At 40.4% G+C, this 13,475-nt stretch overlaps 1 protein-coding gene across 1 annotated transcript; it reads left to right on the forward strand.

Annotated features, from left to right (window-relative positions):
* The first annotated feature begins 4,521 nt into the window (after window positions 1-4,521).
* LOC113422044 (lysophosphatidic acid receptor 3-like) lies at window positions 4,522-5,490 on the forward strand. Its single transcript, XM_026682741.2, has one exon. It carries the CDS (start codon window positions 4,522-4,524, stop codon window positions 5,488-5,490), a length of 969 nt encoding a protein of 322 aa, XP_026538526.2.
* The last annotated feature ends 7,985 nt before the right edge of the window (window positions 5,491-13,475 follow it).

Below are 13,475 nucleotides of genomic sequence, written 5' to 3' on the forward strand. Positions count from 1 at the left end.
GTAGTTACAGTGGGCTCTAGCACTTAGATCATTAGAGGTGAGTATTCCAAGGTCCTTTACAGAGCTTGGATCATCAACAAGATCTTGACTATTCAGCTTGTATTTTATTTTCTGATTTTTTTTGCCAACATGTAAGACAGAGCATTTATTTGTTGAGATTTGAAGTTGCATAGTCAATACATAGTCAAGATCTTTTTGAAGGGTAGCAGTATTGTCTGTGGTATTGAACAGCTTTACATTATCAGCAAAAAGAACGCAGTTGCTCTTAATATGATCACAGAGGTCATTTATTTAGAGTATGAAGAGAGTTGGTCCTAGAACGCTGCCTTGGGGGGACACCACTGTTGACAGGCACAGAATTGGATAGGACACTCCCAATTTTGACCATTACAGTAGAATAGAGTAGAACAAAATGAAATACTATGAAATCAATAGAAGAGAAGAGAAGACTATATTATACTATATTATATTAATATCAAATAACAGAGATGGAAGGGACCTTGGAGGACTTCTAGTCCAACCCCCTGCTCAGGGAGGAAACCCTATACCAGGGATGGTGAACCTTTCCGGCACCGAGTGCCCAAACCAGAATGCACATGCATGTGTGTGTGCCGGAGTGCCTGAAACCTGAAGACAAGCTGGCCAGTGAGCGCATGCTTGTTTTTTGGCTGTTTTCAGGCTGTTTTGGGGGCCATTTTCAGGCCGTTTTTGGCCCCTTTGGGGGGCATTTTTGTCCTATTTTCAGGATGTTTTTGGCCCAAAAACGTCCTCAAAACATCCTGAAGATGCCCCCAAAATGGCCTGAAAACAGCCTAAAAATGGTCTGAAAATGGCCCCCAAACAGCCAGCTTTTGGGCTGTTTTTCAGGCTGTTTTCCGGTGCTCCGGCGCCTGTGAAGACCAGCTGGCCAGTGTGCCAGAAACCAGATGGTCAGCTGGTGATGGTGCGTGTGGCCACAGAGAGGGCTCTGTGTGCCACCTCTGACATGCGTGCCATAGGTTCGCCATCACGGCCCTATACCATCTCAGACAAGCGGCTGTCCAATCTCTTCTTAAAAACCTCCAGTGATGGAACGCCCACGATTTCTGGTGGCAAGCAGTTCCACTGATTAATTGTACTCACTGTTAGAAAGTTTCTCCTTAATTCCAGGTTTCTTCTCTCCTTGATGAGTTTCTATTAGTTTCCAAAGATATAAATAATTTTCTTCGCCACAGATTTCTTCTGTTAAGTTCTGTTTTCTTATATATTTTTTAAAATGTTGGCCTTCCTCACTTTTCTTTCCCCTTCTCCTACCAACGGTATCCTCCTATTTGCTTTTGTATTTTGGTATTTTATTCTATAAACTAGTACAAGGTTCCAAACTCGAAGAAAGGGTAAAGCTATGGTTTCATTGCAATGGACTTTTCATCCTTTAGTAGAGCAGTTGCACAATCATTGTTGACTTGCATTTTATTTTACTTCGTGAATAAAGTTTTTTAAAAATCTTTTTATTCCACTTCATGAATAAAGTATGTACTTCATGGAAAAAATAAAAAATAAATTGGTGCAATTCATTTAACCAACTGCCTTGCTTAGTGACAGAAATTCTATTGTCAAGGATGACCTGTACCTAAATAAGGAAAATACTTCTTAGTGGAGCTTGAGTTCTATAACATTCTTGGACTTGACCCTGTAATTTTCTTCTTGGAGGTTGGTCATTGCTGACTTCCCAGTTAGGCCCATAGAGCTGGGTATTTCCTAGTGGTCTCTCATCCAAATGTACATCAGGTCTGACTCAACTTTCTGAAATCAGCCAAAATTAACTAGCTGGTGCCACCTGCTGGTCCAATACAGCCATAAACTTTTATTGGATTGTTATACTGTATGTCACTCAAGAGCCACTTACTGTGTGACAGAAACACAGAAAATTGATGGCAGAAAAAGACCCAGTGGTCCATCAAGTGTTTTGAGTTTTTTCGTTGTTTGCTTTTGTTTTCTTGAGCAGCCATATAGATTTTTATTAAGAGGTTAAACAATTAAAATAAAATATCCATGTCAGATATGTGTGTGTGTGTGTGTGTGTGTGTGTGATGATGTGATAGATAGATAGATAGATAGATAGTTAGATCGGATAGATAGATAGATAGATAGATAGAGATAGATTCTCAGAGATTAGATAGATCAGATAATAGATAGATAGATAGATAGATAGATATAGACAGATAGAAATAGATGATAGATAGATAGATAGATATATATATAGATATAGATATATAGATATATATATATATATATATATATATATATATATATATATATATATATATATATATATATATATAGATAGATTGATTTCTTAAGATAGATAGATAGATAGATAGATAGATAGATGGTATTCAGCTTTGTTCGGTATTTTCCCACGTCATTGTAGTTGTGCTTTTAAAGTTGTAGCAACATTTCGGCAGAATCTCACCTGCCATCATCAGGCTTCTGTATTGTGTTCATCTGTGAGTCAGACTTTTACAGTGGTTTCGGATTTAAATTTGGGGCTAGCCTACTGCTGTGCCAGAATGGTTTTTTCTTCATCCTGATTGGTTGGGAGTCTTGGTCTGTTTTTATTGGTCTTGGAGTTTGCTGTGTTCTGCTTGATTGGTGTTTCTAATATCTTCTGTCTGTTTTGTGGCTTTTTTGTGTGTCTTGATTGGCTGGCAACATTGTGTTCCTGTATTGGAGGCTTTTCGTGCAGCTTGGCTCCGAGTAAATGGACGGCTATCATTTGTTAGGAAGCTAGGTTTCATCTGGGTGCCTGGTTGGGGTGTGTTTGAGCTGGAGGTATCAGGGGGGATCTGTTTGTGCCCAGGTGTTTGCCTGGCTAGTGGTGTGGAGATTTTTTTGTTTGTGAGTGCAGGCTTCCAAATAATTGACAGTCTGGTGGAATCATCTCTTCTGTTCATGCTTTCAGGTCTTTTTTCAATCTCTATGGCTTCTCTGATAATTCTGTGGCTGGGGTTTACTATAGTGGCTAGGGTTTGGGTGCCATTGAAGTTGACAGGTCATGGAATGGAATGGAATGGGAATGAATAGAATGAATGGAATGGAATGGAATAGAATAGATAGAATAGAATAGAATAGAATGGAATAGAATAGAATGAATAATGGAAGAATAGAACTAGAAGGAAGAATAGAATAGAATAGAATAGAATAGAATAGAATAGAATAGAATAGAATAACAGTTGGAAGGGACCTTGGAGGTCTTCTAGTCCAACCCCCTGTTTAGGCAGGAAACCCTATACCATTTCAGACAAATGGTTATCCAATCTCTTCTTAGAAAACTCCAGTGTTAAGTGGTTATTTAGTTGAACTTTCCAAAGGGCTACAACTCTTGCTACCAATGTTGGCCAGATTCCATTTAGCACTTTGTAGATATTTTCAATAAACCCTCCAACATCATTGACTGTGATAACTAAATTGAGAGGAAATCATAACCATCAAAGGCAGAGATGTCCAACCTTGGCAACTTTTAAGACCGGTGGCCCTCAATTCCCAGAATTCCCCAGCCACCATGAAGCCCACCGGTCTTAAAAGTGCCCAAGGTTGGACACCCTTGATCTAAAGTACAACAGCTTGGTGAACGCTGATGTGTGGAAGGAATGGAAATATCTCTGTTTGCTTTTCATCAGTCGTATTTGTCCTTTAATTAATGTCATTCCAGCGTAGACAGCCCCGCTGGGCAGAGAGATCAGCCAGAATTTATTGGATACCTTTGCTAGGTGAGATCAACCTAGCAACCATGGAGTAAGGAGCTGATAGCCCTCCTGATTAGATGTCTGGGAGTTAACGTTTAACTCACTGTTTGGGTGATACAAGGCAAACAAGAATGCATAATGTTAAGTCTTCTCCCCTTGGATCCGGAAAACAGGAGGTTGTCGTACCCATTACCAGCCGAGAGTTGCAGAATAAGAGAATAGAAAGAGGGTGTTGCATCAGATATAGAACACAGAATCATTGGGTTGGAAGGGACCTTGGAGGTCTTCTAGTCCAACCCCCTGCTTATACCATCCTGGACAAATGGCTGTTCAATCTTGCCTTGAAAACCTCCAGTGATGAAGCACCCACAACTTCTGGAAGCTAAGTCACTCCACTGATTAATTATTCTTATTGTCGTGATTTTTTTTTCTTAGTTCCAGATTGGATATCTCTTGAATGACCTTCCACCCATTGCTTCTTCTCTTGCTCTAAGGTGCTTTGGAGAACCTTCAAATCTTCAAGTTCATCTACATCTTCGGCTGGGTGAGGGGTGCCCTCATACCATCTACGAGAGTCCATGATTTGGAATATCTTCAATTCAAAAAGGATCCCAGCCCTTCAATCAAAAAAGTTTACCTTCTTAAGTCCAGACAGTGTGTGAATAACAATCTGTGGATTTCCTGGTCTCGCTTTTAACCTGAGTTCTTGGCTTTATCCTTCCATTCTGACATCTTGCTTCTGATCTTCAACATCTCAGCTTTGATCTCAGCCTAAGGCTCGGGGCCAATCCTCACCATGATCCGAAAGCATGATTGTTTAAACAATGTCACTGCTCTCATATGGAACCGCCACTTGGTGTTGGCCTTGGGCATCCCTCAACTTCTCATCACCTTCATCTCCGCCGTCTTCAACTCAGGTGTGGTTCTTGGGGTGGTGTTCTCCAAGGAGTTTCACAAACCCATCTTCATCCTCTTCTGCAACTTGGCCGTCTCCGATTTCCTCTGCAGCTCTTCGGGCTTCTGGATCGCCCTGGTGTTCATCAGGGACCCTCAAAGCACCATTGTGGGGTCAAAGGAACTTCTCAGAGCTTACGCCTTCTACGCGATGTCAATCCTGGCCACCATTTATAACCTAGTCATCATTGGGATCGAACGCTACCTGGCTGTATCCCGAAGCCTAAGGATGAGATGCCGAATCACCAGGAACCAGATTTTGAGTACTGTGTTGGGTATTTGGGTGTGTGCCTTCTCCTTGGGTTTCATGCCTCTGATGGGGTGGAACTGCTTGGAGAAGGACAAGATCTCCACTCTGTACAGTCCGCTGTGCATGGACTATCTCACCTTCATCACTATTCCTCATTGTCTGGTGGTGCTCATTCTACCGCTCTTCACTTATCTAAACATCATCATATTTTTGAGGAAACACAAAGGAACTATGGAAATTCTAGGGCAGTGCCACGCTACCTACCGTCTCGCTGAAGTCCAAGTTGCCAGAACCAGCGTGTTGATTTGGGTTTTAGCATTGTTTTCCTACGCTCCTTTCTTCGCCGGGGTTGTGTTTGATTCAGCCACTCAACAATGTCCCAGCGAACATTCTCGAGCTATCTATGTCTTCAGAAACCTCACAGCAATGATGATCACCATTAACTCCCTAGGAGACCCCATCATATACTCTCTGAATATGAAGAAGCTACGACACCGGCTGAGGTTTCTGAAACTTCCATCCAACAACCGCATTGAAGTACAAGCCATTGGACAGACCTGATTTTGGGTGAATCTCTGGACCTGTGAATTTCCACCTCTTGTTAATGATCGACAACTGGTATGATGGATGGTGCTGTCCTTTACATGTCTACTCAGAAATAAATCCCATTGAAGTTCAGTGGGGCTTACTCCAAAATAATAGGATGGAAAGGGAGTGGGTGGAAGACATGTAAAACTTGTACAATGGGGCATGACAAAATACAGGTAGTCCTTAACTTACAACCATTTGTATAGTGACCATTCAAGGTTACTACATCATAGAAAAAGTGACTTACTGGTTCTCCTACTTACGACCATGTTAATGTGGTCAAAATTTGAAGGCTTGATAACTGGTATGGATTTTCAATGGTTGATGCAGCTTTTTGGAGTCATGTGATTGCCGTTTGCGACTTGCCCAGTTTCCGATTAAATGAAGTCAATGGGGAAAACCACATTCACTTAACAATTGCATGATTCACTTAACTGCAGTGATATGCTTAACAAACATGGTTTAAAAAAGGTCATAAAATCGGCCATGACTTATTATTTAACAATTACCTTGTTTAGCAATGGAAATTTTGGTCCCGATTGTGGTCGTAGGTCATGGGCTACCTGTGTGATATCTGTGTTTCTCTCTCTTTAAGATCTTTTGGGGAGTACCTGTTAATCTGTTTTACTAGGATTGAGTTTGTAGTCCTCCCTTTCTTTAAATAAGAGGATTAAAGATAAACGTTGTTGATTTTTGATGGGTTCTGAATGCAGATTTATAGTACGCTATAATATTGCTAACCAGTTTCAGCACCTAAAGGAGTGGACAGTTCCCCACCAACGGAAAAAACCCAGGAACACCCAAAATTGTTTCAAAACTTAAATTTCAGGGACCGTCAAGGAAATGCAGTACAAATTCAGGTTGAAGATTCAAGACTTTAATGTGAACTTCCTCCAGAATGAATTATTAATCAGAACAATTCTCTGATGATTACAAAAGCTTACTTTATTTTTCTTCTTCTTCTTGTTACAGTAAGTATTTTACACCTGGCTTGAAAGAAGTCATTTTATTATTATTTTCCATTGGTTATATCTATTTACTTAACTAATTGCCCGTATGATGGATCTCAGCCAGATAGCGCCTCTAATATAATGAGTTATGACCTACAAAAAGCTTATCCAATAATGAAACTGTTACTTTTTGCAAAATTTATTGCTGACATCTCAGAAAAATGGCTTGGATTAACATCTCCAAAACAGTGGTGAACGTTAGACAAAAAGGCCAATTAAAAAAAAAGATTTAGATTTAAAACAGATAACATTCACAAAATAATGCTTAACTTGGATTTAGAAATATATTGTGTTATATATGTTCGTGAACTCAATAAATCAGAAAATGTGCATAGTGTGTTTTTAATATATTAATAAAAAGGCTTTGCCAGAAGATGTATGTTGCATCTCTGCATGATCCAACATACTTTTTTTTTTGGTATTATCATTTATCGATAGTGCTAATAATTGTGAACCTATCTTGCATGGATTGTGATTGGCTCCCTTCATTGTGACTGAGGGAGAACACCAAGCAAAGGGGAAAAATTCATTCTGTGCAATCCTATATACTGCTACTCAGAAGTAAGCTCCATAGAGGTAGTCCTCGACATACGACTACAATTGAGCTTAAAATTCCTGTTGTTAAATGAGACATTTGTTAAGTGAGTTGTCAGCTTTGGAAGCCATATTCCACGCTGCCACATAGCCTGAGAAAGTGAGAGGGGGTGATTTCAATTAAGTAGCTCTAAGTAGACAAAATAAAATTCTTTTCTTAGTTCAAGGTTATTAACTGTGGCGCAGGATGGAAAAAGGATCTTACACAGGGACAGATCGTGTTTGGTCCATGTGATGTGATGGTGGGAGAAAAGGGGATGGATTGTAGTTTGGGACATTGTGGGAAGTCCGGGAAACTTTTAGTTTCGAGATTCCACAGGTGTGCCAGGTGCTATTCTAATAAAGGTACTTTTGAAATTATGCTCCTCTCGGAGTTACTGATTGGAATGGAAGTTTGCTGGAAACTGACATATGAGTTTTGCCCCATTTTACGACCTTTCTTGCTACAGTTGTTAAGTGAATTACTGTTGCCTGGTTGTTAAGTGAATCTGCTTGTTAGAATGTCGCAAAAGGGGATCACATGGTCCCAGGTTACCCTGCCGTCATAAGTATGAACCCGTTACCAAGCGTCTGAATTTGGATCACATGTTCATGGGAATGCTGCAAAGGTCATAACGGTCAACTTTGGAAGCCATATTGAGATCAGATGCTCCCACGCTGCCACCTTTGAGCCTGGGAAAGTGGGAGGGGGGAATATATTGGAGCATATCTAGTTAGACATAATAACATTCTTTTTCTGATTCAAGGTCAGGTTGTGTTGCACACAAGTGAGAGGAAGTCTTAACTGAGGACGGATGGTGATTGGGGCCATGTGATGTGATGATGGATGCAGGGGATGGATTTTGTAGTTTTGACTTATTGCAAGGAAGCCCGGAACTTTCAGATTCGGGATTCCACAGTTGTGCCAGTTACTATCCAAAATAAAAGGAACCTTGGAGAAGATGTCTGTCTCGAAGTTATTGGCTCGAATGGAGGGTTTGCTGGAACGCTGACAGTAACTGTGAAAAACGGTCATTTTTGACAAGCAAAATCAATTGCAAAATCATTCACTTAGCTTAACTTAAAAACTGCAGTGATTCACTTAACAACAGTTGGTAAGGTGGCAAGAAAGTTCATAAAATGGGCAAAACTCACCCCAAAACTGTCTCACTTAGCAATGGAAATTCAGAGCTCAATGTGATCTTATGTCAAGGCTTACTTGTAAAGGAAAATAAAGCAAGAAAGAACAAAATGTCAACTCATAAAAGATTTTGTATACACATTTTATCGTTAACAACAGAAAGAAGGGAGGGAGTTTCAAAGAGCAGATGGCAAGGTGGAATCGAAAGTACATTCCATTCATATTTTCTTCAAAGACTGATTAGATGACTGAAGCTTCTGCCGTGCAAAAATCTAATTGGAGAGCATGATTGATGACTCTTGGCTATGGATGTTTTTTGTTGGATGACACACCCAGGGGGGGGGGGGAAAGCAAGATCCAGGGTGACAGTGAATTACGTATCTCAGAGTTGGCTATGCCCAGGTTAGTGCAGGATGTAGAATGTTAACTTCAAATAAACCCTCTTTAGTTTTGGGAGTGTGGCTCGAGGCTCATGATTTAATTGGAGTAACTGCCAGAATCCTGACACAAACAAGGAAAAAGAAAAAAAAATCTTCCGTATGGGGTGCACGTGGATATGAGTTCATATTGGGATAGGTATTTTTTCTTATCCCTTAAAGAGAAAAGCGAACATTTTAAAATATCTCGATTCAAGATTCCTCTCCAAAACATGTGGTATAAACAATGTTAATGGGATATAAAAAAAACACGATTCATTTTGCTGATAAAATGCGGATCAGTCCTGAATAAATTTATCTTTCCTTATAAGCTGATTACTGATTTTGTGACTTGTGCTTTTTTCCTTCAACCCAAACAATTTTCCGCTGTTTTAAATATCACCAACTCAATTAAAGAAATAATTTATTTTGCGGCGTTCAGCGACCGTTCTGCCTGCCAGCTAAAAAGAGGAATTAAATAGATTTTATGGCTGTGTCTTAAGAAATACGGACAATACATACATTAACAGCAGGATTTATTATTCTGCCCTTTCAGGAGAACCAACATTATTCAAAGTGCAGAAAATAGGTAAGAAAGAGATTTTTAAAAAAATAAATGCGGTAACAAAAGGGAAATACCTTAGTTCTCGACTTACAACCACAATTTAGCCCAAAATTTCCTTTGCTAAGCAAGGCAGTTGTTAAGTAAGTTTTGCCCCATTTTATGACCTTTCTTGCCATAGTTGTTAAGTGAATTGCTGCAGTTAAGTGAATCTTATAGTCATTATGCGAATCTGGTCCTCTGCCCTTTGACTTTGCTAATTTGATTAATTTGACTAAATTTACTACCGTGTTTCCCCCAAAATACGACCTACTCTGAAAGTAAGTTCCGGCTTGATTTTTTTTTACACATGTGCCCAATATAAGCCCTACCCCCCAAAGTAAGCCCTAATTAAGCCCCCACCCACTCCAGAGTGCACAGGATGGGGTGAGGCACATGGGTAAAAATTAAGCTAGGGTGGGGATGGGGTGGTGGTGGAACTGCTCTACTTACCAGGCCTCGCACAACCTGACACCTGCTCACCTTGCAGGCCTACTCCTTCTGCGGCCGCTTGCCCCCAGTCCTCTACAGCCGATAACAGAGCTCCAGATCAATCTGGAGCTGTTATCGGTTTGCAGAGGAATTTCCGGAAGGCCTTTGACAACAAAATGAGAAGCCAGGGGGTGCCGCGTACAGAAGTGGGTCAGCAGCGTGCTCCTGCTGGGCAGGGTGGTTGGTGCTGCCACTGCAAGGTGAGTAATTATACATCCCCAAAAATAAGACCTGGTGCCTTTTTTTGGTGGTAAAAAAAAAGAAGAAGACCCGGTCTTATTTTGGGGGGAACCTGGGTGGGCATCTAAACCAGTGGCCCCCAACCTTTTTTGTGCCACGGCCCGGTACCGGCATCACAAAATGATCCACGGCCCGGTACCGGCATCAGCACGCATGGCAAGGCGAGCCGAGCGACCGGCCAGCCAGCCGTCCCCCGCTTCTCCCCGCCACCTTCAACTCCTCCTTTGTACCTTTGTCGATGGGCTTCGGGACGGCTTCAGGACGGTCGCTCGGCTCGCCTTGCCTTGGGTGCTGAAAGAATCCTCACGCCTTAGTTTTGTTTGAAGCCACACACACCCCCCTCGATGAAACTAAGGCGCAAGGATTCCTTCAGGACCCAAATGCCGCTTTCCAACCGGAAAAGCTCACCCGGAAGCACTTTCTCATCGAAACAAGATGGCGGCGCCCAGCAAACCGGCGGCCCGGTAGAAAATGTTCCACGGACCGGTACTGGTCCGGGGCCCGGTGGTTGGGGAGCCCTGATCTAAACAATTACACTTGGAATACTGCGTCCACTTCTGGTCACCGCAATACAAAAAAGATGTTGAGACCTTGGAAAGTGTACAAAGAAGAGCAAACGAGATTATGAGGGGTCTGGAGGTGAACAGTTAATATAATAGGTAGTCTCAATTTACGACCATAATTGAGCCTAACATTTTGGTTTATTAAGTGAGACATTCATTCAATGAGCTTTGCTCCCTTTTATAACCTTTCTTGCCGCAGTTATTAAGTGAATCATTGCAGTGGATAAATTAGCGACCCGGTTGTTAAGTGAATCTGGCTTCCCTATTGACTTTGCTTGTCAGAAGGTCGCCAAAAGGGAATCCCATAACCCCGAGGACGCTGCAACCGTCATAAATATGAATTAGTTGCCATGTGATCACATGATCATGGGGATGCTCCAAAGGTGTCATCATTATGAAAGTGGTCATAAGCCACAGTTTTCACCGCCATTGTAACTTTAAATGGTCACTAAATGAACTGTTGTGAGGACTGCCTGTACAAATGCCTCCTATTTTACTGTGCGGTAAAGGGGCCTGGAAAGATTTCATTTCAATGGTCTGTAGTTTCTTTTCCTTGCTATACATCAATACATTTGAATAGCAATGTCCAAAATTCATAGCCCTTAAATTTCAGCTGGATTAGATTTCCCTTCCTTTCTTCCCTATATAATGCTTTTTTTATTTTTAAGGCAGAAAACCTAACTGCGTTCTGAATTTCTTTGCATTTACCGTGCCTCTAAGTTTTCTCTCTCCTCTGTTTGTTTCTAGTTTTTGCTTCTCTTGAAATGGAACTTGCCACGCTTTAAAAATGCATCTAATAATAGTGTTCAGAGCGTCCAATGCGATATTCGGATCATCCTGCATGATTATTAACTCGAGATTAATTGTATGTTTTCATTGAAACTTTATCTTTTAACTCAAGGGTTGCTTAGAAACAAAAGCCATCTTCACTTTTAAGATGTAATGAGATTTAACATTGTGCATTGTTGATAACAAACATAACTTGGGCATGGTTAGAATTGCTTATTTTTCCTATTGTGCATCTATTAATGTAGCCAAAATAAAATTCAAATCTTATTGTTTCCTTAGTAGATTTCATATTAAACAAATAAGTCATGTAATTTAGTTTACTTTATTGTCACTGCACCTCGTACAACAAAATTAAATACCATCTTCAGTGTACAATTTATGACTATGGAAACAAACACAAACACACATCCTTCACCTTCTATATATTGAATTTAAAACCTCTGATATTGCATTAATATTGCACTATACAGTAGAATTCAAAAGAGCTACTGCCCTGGGATACAAACTGTTTTTCAGCCTATTTGTCCTTGTTTTTATTATCCTGTACCATCTGCCAGATGGTAATAGTTCAAAAAAAGGATGCCCAGGATGAGATGGATGTTTGAGAATGTTTTGAACTTTCCTAAGGCAGCGGGAGCTATAAAGCTCTTCCAAAGAGGGGAGAGGGCAACCAATGATCTTCTGGGCAATGACATTAACCCTCTGGAGTGCTTTCCTATCTGCCACTGTGCAATTGGCAAACCATACAGAGGTGCATATTTCTCTCTCTCTCTTTTTTGTTTTAAATAAATTTTTATTCTTTAAAAACCAAAAATACAAAACTCTCAATTTCATTAACAGTATTTGTGTCATGGTATATACATATTTCTTGTTTTGTGACTATACGTCATTTTTTATCTTTATTCTCCACCCATTCGTACCATCTATCCCATCTCACGTAATATTCTAGATCATCCTTGCCTCTTAATTCCATAGTGAATTTGTCTAACTCTGCACAATCCATTATTTTTTGAATTAAAGCTTTATCTGGTGGTATTTTATCGCTCTTCCAACTTTGTGCAAAGGTGATTCTTGCTGCCGTTAAGATGTGTACCATGATGTATCTTTTATCCTTGCTCAAATTCCTTTTAATCATACCTAATAAAAATGTTTCTGGTTCCAGTTTCAATCTATGATTTGTAATCTCAAAAGGCATCTCAGTACCTTCTTCCAGTATTTTTTAACTTCTATACATTGCCACCACATGTGGAAATATGTATGTATGTATGTATGTATGTATGTATGTATGTATGGCATCCAGCTTTGTTCGGGTATTTTCCCACGTCATTGTAGTTGTGCTTTTAAAGTTTATTTATTTTTTATTTATTTGATTTGCCAATTGTTTACAAGATAATAAGTATAAATGTATACATAGTTGTGAATACATGAAATGGGTACATATAAGAAAAATAAAAGAATAAGAGAAACAATAGGACAGGGACAGTAGGCACGTTGGTGCGCTTATGCACGCCCCCTACAGGCCTCTTAGGAAAGGGGTGAGGTCAGTAGTAGACAGTCTAAGGTTAAAGTTTTTGGGGTTTGGGGAAGAAACTACAGAGTCGGGTAGAGTATTCCAGACATTGACCACTCTATTGCTGAAGTCGTATTTCCTGCAATCAAGTTTGGTGCGGTTTACTTTGAGTTTGTATCTATTGTGTGCTCTTGTGTTGTTATGGTTGAAGCTGAAGTATTCATTGACAGGTAGGACATTGCAATGTATGATTCGGCAGAATCTCATCTGCCATCATCAGGCTTCTGTATAGTGTTCATCTGAGAGTCAGACTTTTACAGTGGTTTCGGATTTAAATTTGGGGCAGCCTATTGCTGTGCCAGAATGGTTTTTTCTTTATCCTGATTGGTTGGGAGTCTTGGTCTGTGTTTATTGGTCTTGGAGTTTGCTGTGTTCTGCTTGATTGGTGTTTCTAATATCTTCTGTCTGTTTTTTGGCTCTTTTTGTATCTTGATTGGCTGGCAACATTGTGTTACTTTATTGGAGGCCTTTAGTGCAGCTTGGCTCTGGGTAAACGGACGGCTATCATTAGTTAGGAAGCTGGGTTTCATCTGGGTGCCTGGTTGGGATGTGTTTGAGCTGGA

This window comes from Notechis scutatus, chromosome 1 (genome assembly GCF_049901735.1).
Source record: "Notechis scutatus isolate UNSWTSFEM ecotype Mainland chromosome 1, rNotScu1.2, whole genome shotgun sequence".
Taxonomy (NCBI): Eukaryota; Metazoa; Chordata; class Lepidosauria; order Squamata; family Elapidae; genus Notechis; species Notechis scutatus.